The 20,943-nt window shown below is 38.5% G+C and overlaps 2 protein-coding genes across 5 annotated transcripts in view; one reads left to right on the forward strand and one right to left on the reverse strand.

Moving 5' to 3' along the window:
* Positions 1–20,943, forward strand: part of NR2C2 (nuclear receptor subfamily 2 group C member 2) — an 89,945-nt gene that overhangs the window by 33,935 nt on the left and 35,067 nt on the right. The gene's annotated exons all lie outside the window — the stretch shown is intronic.
* The window catches only part of MRPS25 (mitochondrial ribosomal protein S25), a 70,048-nt gene continuing 58,465 nt past the window's right edge, over positions 9,361–20,943 (reverse strand). The window contains exon 5 of the mRNA XM_057555466.1: positions 9,361–9,381. Coding sequence (XP_057411449.1) covers positions 9,376–9,381 — 6 coding nt within the window. The 3' untranslated portion in view covers positions 9,361–9,375. The remainder of the gene's footprint in view (positions 9,382–20,943) is intronic.

A 20,943-nucleotide genomic window follows, 5' to 3' on the forward strand; every position in this document is an offset into this window, starting at 1 on the left:
TACTGGCTGTACTTAGTGAATAGAGTGTTACGTTTCTTAGAACTTTAGTTGTTGAGATGGAAGGACTTTTAGTCACTGCTTTAAAAAAGGATAATCATCTTTTTTACTCTTGATTAATTTTTCCTCTTTCGGTTGGGGTGCCTAGGTTTGTGCTAGAATCTGAAAAATGGATGGCATATTCTTTTTTTTAAATTTATTTATTTATGGCTGTGTTGGGTCTTCGTTTCTGCGCTAGGGCTTTCTCCAGTTGCGGCAAGCGGGGGCCACTCTTCATCGCGGTGCGCAGGCCTCTCACCGTCGTGGCCTCTCCCGTTGCGGAGCACAGGCTCCAGACGCGCAGGCTCAGTAGCTGTGGCTCACGGGCCTAGTGGCTCCGCGGCATGTGGGATCTTCCCAGACCAGGGCCCGAACCCGTGTCCCCCGGCATTGGCAGGCAGATTCTCAACCACTGCGCCACCAGGGAAGCCCCTGGATGGCATATTCTTTTAACTTAGATTGTTTTAAGTTTCCACTCCACATACAAACTTGTGGAGTGGAAATTCATTATTTATGGCAGTGTGAACTTACTGGTTTTTAATTTCCTTCCTCTTTCAATCCCCTCCTCCCATCCTACATAAAAGTAAATATCCATATATTTCTTCCTACTCTTCCCCCAGGCTTTCATTTGTTTTGTTTGGTTTAGGGTGATTGACCAGCATTCACTCCATGTCAAACAGGAGGCAAGTGCTCTTATCTCCCAGCCCCACCTCTCTGTGACCTCCCCCGGGAGCTCCCTTTTCCTCTGTGGCCTTGGGGAAAGGGGGAGGCTTAGATTTGAAGCCATTCCACAGTCTCTCATTTGCCCTGACTACACGTGCTCATCTTCTGACCAGAATAGGAGGCTTTGGAGGCTAGAGTTCTGACCTGTATTCACATGCCTGTTACGTGTTGGGTGGATATAGTAAAATGTTTGTTAAACGAGCCCAGTGCTGTTATTCTTATGGGTGTTTTTATATGTAATGCAGATGGTTATGATGTTGCCTTCCCTTTCAGTGAAGGAGGAACTTGCAAAGACCCCATGTCTTTAAAAATATTGACTTAATGTACTGTGAAATTGAAAATGCTATATGCAGAATGTGGTATTTCTGAGTTCTCCAAATCTTCCCTTTACTCCGTATAGTTTTAAAACTGTTTTGAGTTGGTTGTACTCCCAAGGTAACATTCTCCTGAGCTCTCAGTTCAGGAAAGGTGGTCTGGGGTGGGGGCCAGCATTTAGTAAAGGCAACAATCTAGGTGAAGGGAGAACTTTGTAAAGCAAAGTTACATCTTCCCTAGAAACAATTAATCATATTATTAGACAAACTGCCTCAGCAGCTGGTGAAACAGCAGGAACATGTCAATTTTGCTTCCTTAGTTACAGGGAGTGATAGTGTACTTGACCTTCAGCAGAGCAGGGTCATAGAGAGGGCATCTTTAAACAGCTCTGTCTGGTTTTGGTGAATGGAATCTGCACTGGCAGTTTGAAAGCACATGCCGATGAGTTCCCCCACCAACCCCTGGCTGTTTTGGTTGGACTCTTTGGCCGGGGAAGTTGCTGAGAAAAAATGTAAATAAAGCTGCAGAGAGCCATTGGCATGGTAAGTAAATGCAGTGTTCTGCAGAAAAATAAGACTAATTTTGAAGCCTTTTCTCATTCTCTCTGTTTCTGGAGGCAAGTCTCCTTGTAATGCAGTATATTTCATAGGCAGTTGTTTTTATAGCAGGTGGTAAAAAGCAGTGGTTTTAGATGCCTAATACGTATTTGAAGGAAATCAATTTAGTGTCTATTGCTATGCTTAGCACCTAGCAAATTATTTCTTCATGGGAGCTTGTATTTGAGTGTGCTGGGTAGACCCAAGTGGAGCAAGAGCTGTTTGTTTGTGGTTGTTGTTGTTGTTTTCAGTAGGTTAACCTGCCTCTGAACAGAGTATGTGAACCTGTTCTTAAATACCTCTTTGTTTTATATAATTGGGGGTAGTGGTCATTGATTTTGGATCTTTGTTTTTGTGCCAAGAAATTTAGGGCTGTAGTTTTATCTTTTTAAACATACTATCAACTTGAAAATTTTCAAACTGGTTAATCAATTCTGATTTAAGTGAGGTGGATTTATTAATATTGAGGTTTGATTCTTCCACTGGCTTTAGTATAACGAAGAGCTGCCCTTGCCACTCAACAGGAGTAATTCTTTAGGAACGTGGACACTGGCAGTATAAGGTTCTGGTCCTTTGTATGAGGTGAGCGGCGAGCACTTTCAAGACCAGCAGCTTCCTTTGGCTTCCTCCCTCTGTGGTACAAGTTGCTGCACAAAGAGCAGTTAACTCTTTGCCCATTGACCTTTCACCACACTTACTATTTGGTGGTCCTTTGAAATAAAAATAAAAGGAGGATGTGGTACATTTCAGTTCAGGCTGGAGGTGTCCCCTGCCTGAAGCCCTTTACCCACTTAGGCAGTTGTTTACATTGTTCATTATTTCACTAGGAATGTTAAGGAGAAGTGGAAGTTCCTGATTGAGATCGGTAACATGTTGAGTCTGCAGGATCTGTTATTTTTTTTTCCCCCACAGGGTGTGAACTTTGTTGCCCTATTAATAACCCATGGGAATGTTGCAGCCAAAAATCAGGATCAGAATAAATTATAGATTTAGAAATTTAATTTTTGCTTATTAGCTGAATGCTTTGGGCATTCTGTTCAACCTAGATGTTCATCCTTCACCGAATGACTGCATGTTAACACAGAAATTTTTCCTAAAAATTATTTACCCAAAAATGCTGCCAAGGCAATGTCATGTTATGGTGAAATAGAGAAGGTCCTCACTCTAGGTTAAAAAGGTATGTACTTTCCCATCAGCCACATATACTCGTGTGTCAGTGGAGGCAATATGCCTTGGTTTATTTATATGATAAACTGCCGAGGCAGGTGTTGTGCATACCTGCAGGATGTTTAACTAGCAGATAGATACAAGAGTGGAGTAAAACAAAAAGAGGTCTAGGCAGAGTCCCAGCATCAGGACTGTAAAATAGACTTCTTCTTTATTCTTGAAGTTAAAAAGTACTCATTCTCTAACCAGTCATTGTGGGCCTGATATGTGCCTGGCCTTAGGAGTAAAAGGAACTGTTCCTTCCTGCCCTCTGAGGTAGACTTGAGCAGGTACTATGAGGGCCCTGTGGAGAGTGCTAAGATACAGGCACTCTGGGAGCCCAAAGCAGGACTTGTGCACCAATCCGGGGGGTCACAGACGGCTGACCAGAGGAGCTGGGCTTTCGTGAACTCTTTAGTAAACATTTGTGTGTTGGTAAAGCATGGTTAACTTTAGAAAGGATGTGAAATGGAAGTGCCGATTTTACCCTTTAAGTGTGAGTCAGACAACATGCCCTGGAAGACCTGTATCCAAATGTACTTTCACACCCTGCTTGCTCATGGTTTAATTGAGTCCATTGGACTAGCTGTTTACATGTCAAAGTGCAAGTGCTCTGGCCAGGTATAATACACACCTGGGTGTTGCTGGGCATTTACACTTCACTGTGAACTAAATGAGCTTGTCCTTCGCAGCTGGAGCAGATTGAAGGGGTAGAAAGTAAGCTAAGGCAGAGGGCCAAGACTTACTTCAGGCACTGAAAAGGTAGGCAAGAAAGGATGGAAAGGAGATGCCTCTACCGGTCAGAAATGCATCTAATATTTTTATGTCGTTGACTTTTTATCATTGTGCTAAATGATATTCAAAAGAATGCTTCAGGAAAAAAAGTAGACTTCCTGCTTTGATGTCTGTTCATAATATTAGGCTCGAAGTTCACACAGCTGCAAGAATTTCTGGGAGATCCCATCAAGACGTCACTTTGCCTTCAAGCCAGATCATATCTAAACTGCCCCTGATGCCAGTAGAACACACCTTCTTTCTAAAGGCCACAGGAGTAGGGGATCCCAAGTATTTTCCCATTTACCTGTCACTTCTGGAGTTGAGGGACTTCCCTGGTGGTCCAGTGGGTGAGACTCCGTGCTCCCACTGCAGGGGGCCCGGGTTCCGTCCCTGGTTGAGGAACTAGATCCCGCATGCATGCCGCAACTGAGAGTTCACATGCCACAACTAAGAAGTCTGCGTGCCTTGACTAAGACCCGGTGCAGCCTAAATAAATAAATAAATATTTTAAAAATAAATAAATTTATTACTGAGCCCATCGCCAGCATGACCCTTGCCCCCTCTCAGCAAATCTGTAGAGGTCTTTGGGATTCTCATATAAAAGGAATCATAAAATTTTCAAGCGTATTCCTTAACGTGGGGGAACCAGAGTCCAGGGGGTTTAAACCGGAGCTCAGGCAGGGTCTGAAAGCTGGCAAATAGTCTTGGTACCCAACCCGCACTTCCTCCCCTGTAGCTGTCCACCCACCGCCACAGGTGCTGGAAGGCAGGGCCACTTCTGCTTGCTGTGCACACCCAGTGCGCAGCCCCAGGGTGGCACAGGGTCAGTGCTTAACAGGTTCCACTGAAGCGTGGACAAGGGTCACTTTGGCCTACTGACTTAGAAAGCTTCTCTGAGTCCCTGTGAAATACTTTTTGAATACTATTATTCTTTTAAATAAAGTTTTTATTGTATAACATACATATGTTCACAGTTCATAAGTGTGTAACACAATAAATTATCATAGAGGGAACATTCCCATGTAACCACCACACAGGTTAAGAACAGAATAGAATTTCCTGTCCTCTCCCAATCACTGCCCCCACTCTGCTCCCTAAAAGTGACCTGTCTCTTTTTTTTTTAAATTAATTTATTTATATTGGCTGCACTGGGTCTTAGTTGCGGCACGTGGGATCTTAGTTGCAGCATGCATGTGGGACCTAGTTCCCCGACCAGAGATGGAACCCGGGCCCCCTGCATTGGGAGTGCGGAGTCTTATCCACTGGACCACCAGGGAAGTCCCAAAAGTTTTTAATTTTGACAAAGTTCGTTTTATCTTTCGTTTCTTTATTTTGCTTTAAGTGTAATAGCTAAGAACTCATTGCCTAAGGCAAGGTCAAGAAGATTAACACCTATGTTTTCTAATTTTTGTGTATGATGTGAGGTATATTTTCTTATAAAAAGAAAATAAGAATTTTCCATTCAAGAAGCATCTCACTAGTACAGTTAATCATGTGTAACAAAGATATTTATACACTGTTTATAACTCAGGCTTTAGAAAAAATTTTCAGAAGTTTGTGGTAGTATTAATAGTAACTATGTGCTGAATAGAATTAATACTTAACATATTATTTACTAACCCTCTCATCAATCTCATAAAGTAGTAACAATATGTCTATGTTGAATTTGAGGAAACCGAAGTTTAGAGGGTTTAAGTGACTTTCTCAGTGTGACAGTATGTGTTTCAGAGCCTAGGTCTATCTGATTCCATAGCCTATGGGTACTCAAATATTGTTGATTGCTTTAAAACTTCTAAAAAATAAAGTGAGTCAGAAAGGCAGAATATTATTCTATCAGTTAAGAATTCAAAATATCTGAAATGGGTGGAACTAACTTACAGAGTAATAATAGACTCAACCAGAATTCTAAATGTTCATTACTAAGGAAGGATTTAATGCCTATGCACTGATAAAGTGACTGGCGAGCCTTTTCTTCTGAATTACAAATAAACAGAGCTAAGAAATATATGTACATGGATGCTGGGAGATATATTCTGCAAGATTTGAGCCTCATCACACCCTCTCTATAATGGTTTGTGCCTATTCTGCCTATCTCTTAACCAAGAGAAAACTAATACATACAAAGCATTTTGTAAACTAAAAGTCACTATGAGAATATTGCATTCTGTTGTCCTTTTATGGTGAATTTTTTTTGGTAAAATTAATGCTTATGAAAGAAAAAATTTTTTCAACTACCCCAATAATTAATCATGGTGTGCTTTATAAAATTGAGATATAATTCAGTTACCGTAAAATTCACCCTTTTAAATTGTACAGTTTAGTAGTTTCACAAGGTTGTACAGCCATTACCACTGTCTAATTCTAGAACATTTTCATCATTTCAGAAAGAAACTCCAGGGAATTCCCTGGCTGTCCAGTGGTTAGGACTCCGGGCTTTCACTGTGAGGGCCTGGGTTCGATCCCTGGTCAAGGAACTAAGATCCCACAAGCCACGCGGTGCGGCCAAAAAAAAGAGAAAGAAACTACATATCTATTAGCAGTTATCTCCCCTTTCCGCCATCCCTTCAATCCCTGGCACCCACTAATCTACCTTCTATCCCTATGGATTGCCTATTCTGGGCATGTTATATAAATGAAATCATACAATATATGGTCTTTTGTGACTGATTTCATCCATGTTGTAGCATGTATTGGTACTTCATTCCTTTTTATTGCCAAATAATATTCCATTGCATAGACATACCACATTTTCTTTATTCATTCATCAGTGTATAGATATTTGATTGTTTTTACTTTGGGGCTATTACAAATAATGCTGATGTGAACATTTCTACACAAGATTTTTGTAGACATATGTTTGTCTTTCTCTTGAGTATATAACTAGGAGTGGAGTGTTGGTTTATATGGCAACTCTGTTTAACCTTTGAGAATTGACCACACTGTTTTCCAAAGATGCTGTACCATTCTGTATTCCCTCCAGCAGTGTATTAGAGTTCCAGTTTTTCCACATCCTTGCCAACACTTGTTATAGTCTCATCTTTTTGATTGTAGCCATCCTAGTGGGTGTGAAGTGGTATCTCATTGTGGGCTTAAATTGAATTTCCTTAATAACTAATGATGTTGAGCATCTCCTATGCTACTGGTCATTTGTATATCTTCTTGGGAGAAATTTCTATTCAATTCCTTTGCCTCTTCGGTTTTTTAAAAATATTAACTTATAATAGTTCTGTATAGTCTATATGTGCATGTCCATGTATCAGATACATGATTTGCAAAATTTTTCTCCCATTTTGTAGGGTGTCTTTCCACTTTCTAAATGATGTCCTTTGAAACACAAAACTTTTTAATTTTGATGATGGCCACTTCATCTAATTTTTCTTTTGTTTCTTATGCTTTGATATCATATCTAGTAAACCATCACCTAATCCAAGTTCACAGAGTTATACCTATATTTTCTTCTAAGAGTTTTATAGTTTTAGCTCTTACATTTAAATCTTTGATCCATTTTAAGTTAATTTTTTCCCATTTTTTAATTGTAATAAAATACATATAAAATTTACCATTTTAACTTTTTAAGTATACAGGTCAGTGGTATTAAATACACTCATAATGTTGTGCAACTTTAACCACTATCCATCTCCATAACTTTTTTTTTTAATTAATAGTAATCTTTTATTTATTTATTTTTATTTTTATTTTTGGCTGTGTTGGGTCTTCGTTTCTGTGCGAGGGCTTTCTCTAGTTGCGACAAGTGGGGGCCACTCTTCATCGCAGCGCGCGGGCCTCTTCACTGTCGCAGCCTCTCTTGTTGAGGAGCACAGGCTCCAGATGCGCAGGCTCAGTAGTTGTGGCTCACGGGCCTAGTTGCTCCGTAGTGTGTAGGATCTTCCCAGACCAGGGCTCGAACCTGTGTCCCCTGCATTAGCAGGCAGCTTCCCAACCACTGCGCCACCAGGGAAGCCCAGATCTCCATAGCTTTTCATCTTGTAAAACTGAAACTCTATACCCGTTAAACACTAATTCCCATTGCCCGCTTTTCCTAGTACCTAGGAATCACCACTCTACTTTCTATCTCTATGAATTTGACTACTTTCAATACTTCATATAAGTGAAATCATACAATAGTCGTCTTTTTGTGACTGGCTTATTTCACTTAGCATAATGTCCTCAAAGTTCATCTGTGTTGTAGCATGTGCCAGAATTTCCTCATTTTAAAAAGCTGAATAATATTCCATTGAATGCATATACCACATTTTGCTTATCCATTAATCTGTACATGGACACTTGGGTTGCTTCCACCCCTTGAGTATTATGAACAATGCCGCTGTAAATGTGTGTACAAATCTCTCTTTGAGGCACTGCTTTCAACTCTTTTGTGTATATCCCCAGAAGTGGAATGGCTAGATCATATGGTAATTCTAGTTTAATTTTTTTTTTTTAAGGGAATTTTTTTTTTTAATTTATTTTTGGCTGTGTTGGGTCTTCATTTCTGTGCGAGGGCTTTCTCTAGTTGCGGCAAGTGGGGGCCACTCTTCATCGCAGTGCGCGGTCCTCTCACTATCGCGGCCTCTCTTGTTGCGGAGCACAGGATCCAGACGCGCAGGCTCAGTAGCTGTGGCTCACGGGCCCAGTTGCTCCGCGGCATGTGGGATCCTCCCAGAGCAGGGCTCGAACCCGTGTCCCGTGCATTGGCAGGCAGACTCTCAACCACTACGCCACCAGGGAAGCCCTCTAGTTTAATTTTTTAAGGAACCACAATCCTGTTTTTCATAGCATCTGTTATATTCCCACCAGCAGTGCACAAGGGTTCCAATTTCTCTGCATCCTCACCAACACTTGTTATTTTCTGGGGTGTGTTTTTTTGGTTTTGTTTTTTGCTTTTGTTTGTTTTTTGATAGTAGCCATCCTAATGGGTATGAGATGGTATCTCGTAGTTTCGATCTTTATTTCCCCAATGATTAGTGATGTTGAACAGGCTTTCATGTGCTTATTGGCCATTTGTGTATTTTCTTTGGAGAAATGTCTATTCAAATCTTCTGCCCATTTTTTAGTCAGGTTGAGTTTTTTTTTAACGTTGTTGAGTTTTAGAAGTTCTTTATATAACCCGGAAATCAATGCCTTATCAGACACATGATTTGCAAATGTTTTCTCTCATTCTGTAGGTTGCCTTTTTACTCTGTTGATATTGTCTTTCGATGCGCAAATTTTAAGTTTTTATGAAGTTCAAGTTGTGTGTTTTTTTTCTTTTGTTGCCTGTGCCTTTTGTGTCATATTCATGAAATCATTGCCAAATCCAGTGTGTGATACTTTTCTCTTATGTTTTCTGAGAGTTCTATAGTTTTAGGTCTTAGACTTAGGTCTTTGATCCATTTTGAGTTAATTTTTGTGTATGGTGTGAGGTAAGAGTCCAGCTTCATTCTTTTGCATGTGAATATCCAGTTTTCCTAGTACCGTTTGTTGAAAAGAATGTCTTTTCCCCGTTGAATGGTCTTGGCTCCCTTGTCAAAAAATCATAACCTTATATGCAATGATTTATTTCTGGAATCTTTTTTCCTTTGGTCTGTATGTCTGTCTTTATGCCAGTACCACAGTTTTGTGACTATAGCTTTGTAGCACGTCTTGAAATCAGGAAGTGTGAGTCCTCCAGCTTTGTTCTTTATCAAGGTAGTTTTGTCTATTTGGGATCCCTTGAGATTCCATACAAAGTTCAGGATGGATTTTTCTATTTCTGCAAAAAAAAAAAAAAAAATCATTGAAATTTTGATAGGAATTGCATTGAACCTATCAATCACTTTGGGAAATATTGACATCCTAGCAATATTAAGTCTTCCAATCCCATGAACATGAAAAAGGTTTCCATTTATTCTTTAATTCCTCTTAGCAATGTTTTGTAGTTTTTAAGGTACAAATCTTTTACCTTTTACTTCTTTTCCAATTTGGATGCCTTTTCTTTCTTCTGCTTGCCTAATTCCTCTGGCTAGAACTTCTAGTACAATGTTGAGTAGAGGAGGTGAAAGCAGGCATCCTTCTTTTGTTCCTTATCTTAGAGGAAAAGCTTTCCGTCTTTCACCATTGACTATGATGTTTACTGTGGGTTTTTCATACATGGCTTTTATTATGTTGAGATAGTCTCCTATCCTAATTCCTTGAGTGTTTTATCATGAAAGGGTGATAAATTTTGTCAAATGCCTTTTCTCCTTCTATTGAGATGATATTGTGGGGTTTTTTCCTTCATTCTGTTAATGCAGTGTATTACAGTGGTAGATTTTTATGTGTTGATTCATCCTTGCATTTCAGGAATAAGTCCCACTTGGTCATGGAGTATAGTCTTTTTAATATGCTGCTGATACAAGTTTGCTAGTATTTTGCTGAGGATTCTTGTATCAGAGTTCATGAGGGATATTGGTCTGTAGTTTTCTTGTAGTGTGTTTGCCTGGCTTTGGTATCAGGGTAATGCTGGCCTCAAATGAGTTTGGAAGTGTTCCTTACTCTTCAGTATTTTGACATACTTTGAGAATGCTTCTTTAAATGTTTGGAAGAAATGACCAGTGAAGCCTTCGGGTCCAGGGGTTTTCTTTATGGGAAGATTTTTTTTAAAATTATTGATTCAGTCTCCTTAGTAGTTATAGGTCTCTTCATGTTTTCTATTTCTTCATGATTTACTCATGGTATGTCTTGTTTCTAGGAGTTTGTTCATTTTGTCTAGGTTATCCAATTTGTTGGCATACAATTAATCATTCTTATAATGTTTTATATTTCTGTAGAATTGTTAATAATGTCCTCACTTTGATTTCTGATTTCAGTAATTTGGGTCTTCTCTTTTTTTTCCTTAGTCTATCTAGCTAAAGATTTGTCAATTTTGTTGATCTTTTCAAAGAATTAATTTTTAGTTTCATTGATTTTCTGTTTTCTATATTTCTTTTTTCTCTTCTATAGTCTTTATTATATCTTTTCTCCTGCCAGCTTTGGATTCAGTTTGTTCTTTTTTTATTCTAGTTGTAAAAGTTAGGTTGCTCATTTGAGATCTTTTTTTTTTTTTTTTAATGTAAGTACTTATAGCTCATAAATTTCCCACTTAACACCACTTTTGCAATGTCCCCTAAGTTCTGGTACGTTGTGTTTTCGTTTCCATTCATCTCTAAGTTTTTTATAATTACCCTCATGATTTCCTCTTTGATCCATTGGCTGTTTAAGAATGTGTTGTTTAATTTCCACAGATTTGCGATTTTTGCAGTTTCCTTCTGTTGGTGATTTCTAACTTCATCCTGTTATGGTCGGAGAAGACACTTTGTATGATATCTGTCTTTTAAAATTTGTTGAGATTTAATTTGTGGCTGAACTTATGGCCTGTCTTGGAGAGTGTTCCATGTGTACTTGAGAAAAATGTGTCTTTGTTGTTTCTGAGTAGAGTGCTCTGTATAGTGTGTTCAATCTATAGAGTTAGTTTTTATTGTGTTAAGTCTTCTATTTCCTCATATATCTTCTATCTAGTGGTTATGTCCATTACTGAGATTGGGCTGTTGAAGTCTCCAATTATTATTGCAGAACTGTCCATTTCTTCCTTAAGTTCTATCAGTTTGGGCTTCACATATTTTTCTGGTTATTAGGTGTGTAAATGTTTGTGATTGTTGTATCTTCTTGCTGTGTTGATCCTCTTATTAGTATCCTTCTTTGTGTCTTACAACCCTTTAAAATTTAAAGTCTATTTTGTTTGATTTTAGTACAGCTACCTCTGCTGTCTTCTGGTTTCTATTCGCATGGACTTTTTCCTTTCATTTTCAGTCTATTTGTATCTTTGGTTCTAAAGTGAGTCTCTTATAGGCAGCATACAGTTGGAACAGAGTTCCTCTATAATATTCTGCCGTTATCTCTTTATTAGAGAGTTTAATCCATTTGCATTTAAATATTTACTAATGAGGAGGGACTTCTGTCATTTTGCTCTTCATTTTATATATGCCTTACAGCTTTTTCTATCCTTCATTTCCTGCATTCCTGTCTTCTTTTATGTTTAGTTGATTTTTTTGGTATTGAAATGTTTAAATCATTTCTCATTTTTTTGTATATATTCTATAGCTATTTTCTTCATGGTTACCATGGGGATTACATATAACATCCTAAAGTTACAGATTCACTCTAGTTTGAATTTATACCAACTTAACTTCAATCACATAGAAAAACATTCTTGCTTTACAACTCTGTCCCCACCCCTTTCAGTTGTTGTTGTCACAGATTACATCTTTATACATTGTGTGCCCAAAAACATAAGCTAATAATTCTTTTAAATACATTAGTCTTCTATGTAGAAAACAAGAGTTAAAGTCACAACAATACTAGCTCTTACTTACACTGATAATTGAGGGTTTTTTTTTTCTTTAAATGTATTTGTAGAAAATAAAAAGTATAGTTGTAAACCATCACTACAATAATACTAGCTTTTATAATTGCCCATGTATTTCCCTGTATTGAAATCTTTATTTCTCCAGTGTCCTAGTGTTTTTTCCTTTCACCTTGCAGGACTCCCTTGAGCATTTCTAGCAGGGCAAGGCTAGTGATCACAAAGTCCCTTACCTTTTGTTTATCTGGGAATGTCTTGGTTTCTCCCTCAGTTTTAAAAATATTTATTTATTTATTTATTTTAATTGAGGTATAGTTGATTTACAATGTTGTGTTTCTGGCATACAGCAGAGTGATTCAGTTTTTTATATATATATTCTTTTTCATATTCTTTTCCATTATGGTTTATTACAGGATACTGAATATAGTTCCCTGTGCTATACAAAAGGACCTTGTTGTTTATCTATTTTATATATGTAAATATATGTGGTATATATATGTGTGTGCGTGTGTGTGTGTATAGTTTGCGACAAAAGAAAGTTTCACATACTGAGATAACAGGGAAGTCATTCTGGCTTATGCATGAGTTAACTCGAATTTTATGCTAACTAAAATAGCCTGTTTGTGGCCTATCAAACATACATTGTACATCTGCTTTAATTATTAAAGAAAAGGGCACACTGACCAGAAGTAAACAATGTCCATGTTAAAAATAAAGATTCCTCTCTTCCTGAGGCGCCAATGCTGGGCCTTCTTTGATGATAAAACTCCCTTCCCAGGTTGCCAAGGCCATGCTGACTTACTGATCTCTGATCTTTGTGGGGTTTTTTGTTTTTAATCCTTGAAGAAATGTAATGTTCTTTGTTCTGACAAGATATAAAACTGTGCTGGAAACCATGCTTCTCCAGAGGAGCTTCTCAGAGTAATCTGGGAAGCTGGCTTCTGGGCTTGTCCTTAGTTTGGCTCAAATAAAACTCTTCTTACTATAGATTCTTTATTGATTATTTTCATTGACACTTGTATCTGCTAATCCCAAACTCCTAATTTATCCCCTTCCCCTTTGGTAACCATAAGTCTGTCTTCTATGTCTGTGAGTCTGCTTCTGTTTTGTAAATAAGTTCATTTGTATCATTTTTTTAAAGATTCCACATATAATTGATATCATATGCTATTTCTCTTTCTCTTTCTCACTTACTTCACTTAGTATGATAATCTCTAGGTCCATCCATGTTGCTGCAAATGGCATTATTTCATTCTTTTTTATGGCTGAGTTGTATTCCACTATATATATATACTGCATCTTCTTTATCCATTCATCTGTCGATGTACATTTAGGTTGCTTCCATGTCTTGGCTATTGTAAATAGTGTTGATGTGAACATTGGGGTGATGTTTCTTTTCGAATTAGAGTTTTCACCAGATACATGCCTAGCAGTGTGGTTGCTGGATCATATGGCAACTCTTTATTTTAGTTTTTTAACAAACCTCCGTGCTGTTTTCCACAGTAGCTGCACCAATTTACATTCCCACCAACAGTGTAGGAGGGTTCTCTTTTCTCCACACCCTCTCCAGCATTTATTATTTGTAGACCTTTTTTTAAAATTTTATTTATTTTTATTTTTGGTTGCGTTGGGTCTTTGTTGCTGCCCAGGGACTTTCTCTAGTTGCGGCGAGCGGGGGCTACTCTTCATTGCGGTGCGCAGGCTTCTCATTGCAGTGGCTTCTCTTGTGGAGCATGGGCTCTAGGCACGTGGGCTCAGCAGTTGTGGCTTGCAGACTCTAGAGCACAGGCTCAGTAGTTGTGGCGCACAGGCTTAGTTGCTCCGAGGCATGTGGGATCTTCCCGGACCAGGCCTCGAACCCCTGTCCCCTGCATTGGCAGGCAGATTCTTAACCAGTGTGCCACCAGGGAAGCCCTATTTATAGACTTTTTAATGATGACCATTCTGACTAGTGTGAGGTGATACCTCATTATAGTTTTGATTTGCATTTCTCTAATAATTAGCAATGTTGAGCATCTTTTCGTGTGCCTATTGGCCAACTGTATGGTCTTCTTTGGAGAAATATCTGTTTAGGTCTTCTGCCCATTTTTTGATTGGGTTGTTTGCCTTTTACTGTTATTGAGTTGTATGAGCTGTTTGTATATTTTGGAAATTAAGCCCTTGTCAGTCACATCATTTGCAAGTATTTTCTCCCAGTCCACAGGTTGTCTTTTTGTTTTGTTTATGGTATACTTTGCTGTGCAAAAGCTTATTTATTTTTGTTTTTATTTCTGTTGTCTTGGGAGACTGACCTAAGAAAACATTGCTGCGATTTATGTCAGAGAATGTTTTGCCTATGTTCTTTTCTAGGAGTTTTATGGTGTCATGTCTTATATATGTCTTTAAGCCATTTTGAGTTTATTTTTGTGTAGGGTGTGAGGGAGTGTTCTAACTTTGTTGAGTTACATGCGGCTGCCCAGCTTTCCCAACACCACTTGGTGAAGAGTCTTTTCTTCATTGTGTATTCTTGCCTCCTTTGTCGAAGATTAATTGGCCGTAGGTGTGTGGGTTTATTTCTGGTTGATCCATATGTCTGTATTTGTGCCAGTATCATGAGATTTTCATTACTGAAGCTTTGTAGTATTGGCTGAAATCTGGGAGGGTTATGCTTCCAGCTTTATTCTTTTTTCCTCAGGATTGCTTTGGCAGTTCTGGGTCTTTTATGGTTCCATAAAAATTATAGGAGTATTTGTTCTAGTTCTGTGAAAAATGTCATGGGTAATTTGATAAGGATTGCATTAAATCTGTAGATTGCTTTGGGTAGTGTGGCCATTTTAACAATATTAATTCTTCCAATCCGAGAACATGGGATATCTTTCCATTTCTTTGTATTATCTTTGAATTCCTTTATCATTGTTTTATAGTTCTCAGCATGTAAGTCTTTCACCTCCTTGGTCAGGTTTATTCCTAAGTATTTTACTTTTTAATGTGATTTTTAAAGGTTTTTGTTTTTGTTTTTTTACTTTCCCTTTCTAATATTTTATTGCTAGTGTAAAGAAATGCAACTGATTTATGTATGTTAACCTTGTATCCTGCTACCTTGCTGAATCCACTTATCACTTCTAGTAGTTTTTTTTTTTTCTTCTAGTAGTTTTTATGTGGAGTCTTGAGGGTCTTCTGTATCTTAGTATCACGTCATCTGCATATAATGACAATTTTACCTCTTCCTTCCAATTTGGATACCTTTTATTTCTTTTTCTTGTCTGATTGTTGTGGCTAGGACTTCCAAAACTTGTTGAATAGAGGTGGTAAGAGTGGGCATCCTTGCCTTGTTCCAGATTTTAGCAGGAAGGCTTTCAGCTTTTCACCATTGAGTATTATGTCAGCTGTGGGTTTGTCATAAGTAGCTTTTATTATGTTGAGGTATGTTCCCTCTATACCTACGTTGGCAAGAGTTTTTATTATGAATGGATGTTGAATTTTTCAAATGCTTTTTCTGCATCTATTGAGATGATCGTGTGGTTTTGTCTTTTCTTTTGTTGATGTGGTGTATCACATTGATTCATTTGTGTATGTTGAACCATTCTTGTGACCCTGGGATGAATCCAACTTGGTTGTGGTGTATGATCTTTTTTTATGTATTGTTGGATTCAGTTGCTAATATTTTGTTGAGAATTTTTGCATCTGTATTCATCAAAGATATTGGCCTGTAATTTTCTTTTTTGGTGGTGTCTTTGTCTGGTTTTGACATCAGGGTGAGGTGGCTTTCTAGAACGACTTTGGGAGTGCTCCCTCCTCTTCACTCTTTTGGAAGAGTTTGAGAAGGATTGGTGTTAGTTCTTTTAATGTTTTGTAGAATTCTCCAGTGAAGCCATCTGGTCTTGGACTTTTGTTTGCAGAGAGTTTTTAAATTACGGATTCTATTTCACGTCTAGTAATCAGTCTGTTCAAATTATTTCTTCTCGATTCAGTTTTGGTGGGCTGTATGTTTCTAGAAACTTGTCCATTTCTTCTAGGTTGTCCAATTTGTTGACATATAATTGTATTTCTATATGGTTTTTTTGTATTTCTGTGGTATCAGTTGTTACTTGTCCTCTTTCATTTATTTTGTTTATTGGGTCCTCTCTATTTTCTTTATGGTGAGCCTGGCTAGAGGTTTGTAGATTTTGTTTACCCTTTCAAAAACCCAGCTCTTGGTTTGATTGTTCTTTTTCTGTTGTTTTTTTTAATCTCTATTTATTTCCTCTCTGGTCTTTATTATTTTGTTCCTTCTGCTGACTTAAGGTTTTGTTTGTTCTCCTTTTTCTAATTCTTTTAGATGGCAGGTTAGGATGCTTATTTGAGATTTTTCTTGTTTTTTGAGGAAAGCCTGTATTGCTTTGAACTTCCCTCTAAAGAGTTTTTGCTGCATCCCATAGATTTTGTATGGTTGTATTTTCATTGTCATTTATTTCAAGGTATGTTCTGATTTCATCGTTGACCTATTGATTTTTTAGTAGCATGTTGTTTAGTCTCCATGTAATCGTTTTTTTTTCTCATTTCTCTTTCTGTGGTTGATTTCTAGTTTCATGCTGCCATTGTGGTCAGAAAAGATGCTTGAAATGATTTCTGTCCTCTTAAATTTGTTGAGACTTGTTTTGTGTCCTAGTATGTGGTCTATCCTAGAGAAAGTTCCATGTGCACTTGAAAAGAATATGTATTCTGGGTTTTTTTGATGTAATGTCCTGAAAGTATCAATTAAGTCTAACTGTTCTATTGTGTCATTTAGGATCTCTGTTGCCTTATTGATTTTCTGTCTGGACGATCTGTCCATTGATGTCAGTGAGGTGTTAAATTTTCCTACTATTACTGTGTTCTCATCAGTGTCTCCATTTATATCTGTTAGTATTTGTTTTATGTATATAGGTGCTCCTATATTGGGTGCCTATGTTAATGAGTGTAATAGCCTCTTCTTGTATTGATCCTTTTATCATTATATAGTGTCCTTCTTTGTCTTTCTTTATGGATTTTGTTTTAAAGTCTCTTTTGTCTCGTATGAGTATTGCTGCCCCTGCTTTCTTCTCATTTCCGTTTGCACGAAATATCTTTTTCCATCCCTTCACTTTCAATCTATGTGTGTTCTTCGCTCTAAAGGGTTCCTTGTAGGTAGCATACTGTAGGCTCTTATTTTATTATCCAGTCTACCACTCTATGTCATTTGATGGGGGCATATAATCCATTGACATTTAAGGTAATTATTCTTTTTTCTAATGATTATTTATTTATTTATTTATTTATGGCTGTGTTGGGTCTTAATTTCTGTGCGAGGGCTTTCTCCAGTTTCGGCAAGCGGGGGCCACTCTCCATCGCGGTGCGCGGGCCTCTCACTATCGCGGCCTCTCTTGTTGCGGAGCACAGGCTCCAGACGCACAGGCTCAGTAATTGTGGCTCATGGGCTTAGCTGCTCCACGGCACATGGGATCTTCCCAGACCAGGGCTTGAACCCATGTCCCCTGCATTGGCAGGCAGATTCTCAACCACTGCGCCACGAGGGAAGCCCCGGTAATTATTAATAGATATATATTTATTGCCATTGTAAATGTTTTCCAGGGGCTTCCCTGGTGGCGCAGTGGTTGAGAATCTGCCTGCTAATGCAGGGGACACGGGTTCAAGCCCTGGTCTGGGAAGATCCCACATGCCGCAGAGCGGCTAGGACCATGAGCCACAATTACTGAGCCTGTGCTCCGAAACAAGAGAGGCCGCGATAGTGAGAGGCCCATGCACCGCGATGAAGAGTGGCCCCCACTTGCCACAACTGGAGAGAGCCCTCGCGCAGAAACGAAGACCCAACACAGCCATGAGTAAATAAATAAATAAATAAATTTAAAAAAATGTTTTCCAGTTGATTTTATATTTTTTCTTTGTTCCTTTTTTTTGTTTTTCCTTTTGTGGTTTGATGGTTTTCTTTTATATTATGCTTGTGTTTTCTTCTTTTTGGTTTTTGTGAATAATGTTTTTGATTTGTGGTTTACCTGTTTTTCAGGTATGCTAACCTGTTACTGTATCTACTTGTTTTAGACTGGTTGTCATATAGACTCCAAATACATTCTTAAAAAAAAAAAAATCTACAATTTCTTACTCCCTTCCCCACACTTTATGATTTTTATGTCCTCTTTTATATCTTCATGTTTATGCTGTTGCTGTTCATTGTAGTTATCACTTTCACCCAAAAAAATTTTTTTTAAATTTTTTAATCTGCGTACTGGCTTATTTAAGTGATCTATTTTCCAATTAAGTTTTTTTTAAAGTAAGTTATTTATTTATTATTTATTTATTTTTGGCTGTGTTGGGTCTTCATTGCTGTAGATGGGCTTTCTCTAGTTGCAGCAAGTGGGGGGTACTCTTTGTTGTGGTGCGTGGGCTTATTGCAGTGGCTTCTCTTGTTAAGGAGCATGGGCTCTAGGCATGTGGGCTTTGGTAGTTGCGGCATGCGGACTCCAGAGCGCAGGCTCAGTAGTTGTGGCACACGGGCTTAGTTGCTCTGCGGCATATGGAATCTTCCTGGACCAGGCTTGAACCCCTGTTCCCTGCATTGGCAAGCGGATTCTTAACCACTGCGCCACCAGGGAAGGCCCCAATTGTGGTTTTTTTTTTCTTTCCTATAGATTCTTGCTGCTGCTGCTTTTTTTTTTTTTTTTTTTTGCTTTTTTCTTATTTAGAGAAGATTTTTTAATATTTCTTTTAGGTTAAAAGTTTAGTATTGCCATATTCTTTTAGTTTTTGCTTGTCTGAGAAATTCTTTGACTCTCCTTCTATTCTAATGATAATCTTGCTGTGTAGAGTATCCTAGGTTGCAGGGTTTTCCCTTTTAGGACTTAGAATTTATCTTGCCACTCCCTTCTGGCCTGTAGCATTTCTGTAGAGAAATCAGCAGATAGCCTTATGGGGGTTCCCTTATAAAATTAACTCTGTTTTTCTCTTGCTGCCTTTAGAATCCTCTCTTTATCTTTAACTTTTGCCATTTTAATTATAAACTCCCTCAGTTTTTTTTTTTTAATAGATTGAGAAACTGATTGGAAATTGAATGCAAACTAAGACCACTTGACTGTTACTGAAATGAATAGCCCAGTTTGCTTTTTTTTTTTTGAAAAAATTCACAGTCTTTTATTTATTTATTTATGACTGTGTTGAGTCTTTGTTTCTGTGCGAGGGCTTTCTCTAGTTGTGGCAAGTGGGGACCACTCTTAATCGCGGTGCGCGGGCCTCTCACCATCGTGGCCTCTCTTGTTGCGGAGCACAGGCTCCAGACGTGCAGGCTCAGTAATTGTGGCTCGCGGGCCCAGTTGCTCCGTGGCATGTGGAATCTTCCCAGACCAGGGCTCGAACCCGTGTCCCCTGCATTGGCAGGCAGATTCTCAACCACTGCGCCACCAGGGAAGCCCAACTCCCTCACTTTTGAAGGACAGTTTCGCCAGGCATAGTATTTTGGGTTGACAGGTTTCTTTTCTTTGAGCACTTTGACTGTATTGGCCAACTGCCTTCTGGCCTCCAAAGTTTCTCATGAGAAATCTAATTGCAGGTCCTTCGTATGTGATAATTTGCTTCTCTCTTACTGTTTTCAAGATGTTCTCTTCTTGTCTTTTGAAAGTTTGATTATAATGTCTTGATTTCGGTCTCTTTTCCTATTACTTGGAGTTTGGTGAGCTTGGATGTTTATGTTCATGTCTTTGATCAAATTTGGGAAGTTTTCAGACATTATTTCTTCAAATATTCTTTGCTCACTCCCCTTTTTGTCCTCCAGGCTCCCACAATGCTATGTTGGTCTACTTTTTGGTATCCTGTAGGCCTCATAGGCACTGGTCAGTTTTCTTCAATCTTTTTTCTTTCTGTTCCTCAGACTCACTAATTTCTATCAAGGTAACTGATTCATCTGCTTGTTCAAATCTTCCTTTGAATCCTTTCAGTGAATTTTTCATTTCAGTTATTGTAGTTTTCAGCTCCAAAAAAATTTTTTTGGTTTCTTTCTAGGTTTTCTATCTGTTTATTGGTATTTCCATTTTGTTCATACATCATTTTCTGAGTTTTCCACGTCTTCCTTTAGTTCAGTCTTTGTCTAATACATTTGACATGAGATCTTTTTCAGGGATAACTTATGTTGATTTTTTTTTTCCTTTGAATGGATCATAATTTTTTGTTTCTTTGTATGCCATGTGGTTTTGTTGTTGTTGTTGAAACAACATTTGAATCTGGACATTTAAATCTAATAATGTGGTAACTCTGCAAGTCAGATTCTCTCCTTTTCCAAATATTTACTGTTTTTTGTTACTTTGTTGTTTTTGTTGTAAGCTGTTTCTCTTCCAAGGAGCATCCTGACATGTAAACTTAAGGTCTTTTCTAGGGTCTTTTCTAAACCTGTGCCTTTCTCTGAGCATGTGTATTTACTTTCTAACTGTCCCTGTATATGCAGTTAGTTTTGAATGTCCTTGTCTTTAATGTCTGGTTCCCAATAGAGGATAAAGAGAAAAATGGGGAGGTGGGGGAAGCAATCCAGTCTTTTAAGTCCCCTGGAAATCACTTCAGCAGAAACGGAGGGGCTTGCAACAGGAGGAGGAAGTACAAAGACCATGGGTACCCCTTCTTTGTCTGCACCTCTGGGATCAGAGGAAGCAATCAGTGATTGAAGCACAGATCCCCAGTATTTGGAGGACAAGGGCCCTTTTTGCCCGCCCTGGCTCCCACAAGCTGTGTGCAAGCTGCTTCTGGAACATGTGCACAGCTGCCTGATATAGGGTAGAGGTGGGGAATGGGTAGCTGCTGCTACTGTGCTAGGAACTGGAGTTGACCAAAATTAACTGCAGTTTATGGTCCAAGGCTTCCCCTGGAAATTGCAAGCCTCCAGTAGACTCCTGAGTTTCAAAATAGTTACATCAGACAGATTCCACCAGTGCAGTTGTGGTCTAGGTAGGGAAAGAGATTCCTGGTGTTTCCTACTCCACC

This window comes from Balaenoptera acutorostrata, chromosome 10 (assembly GCF_949987535.1).
Source record: "Balaenoptera acutorostrata chromosome 10, mBalAcu1.1, whole genome shotgun sequence".
Classification (NCBI taxonomy): Eukaryota; Metazoa; Chordata; class Mammalia; order Artiodactyla; family Balaenopteridae; genus Balaenoptera; species Balaenoptera acutorostrata.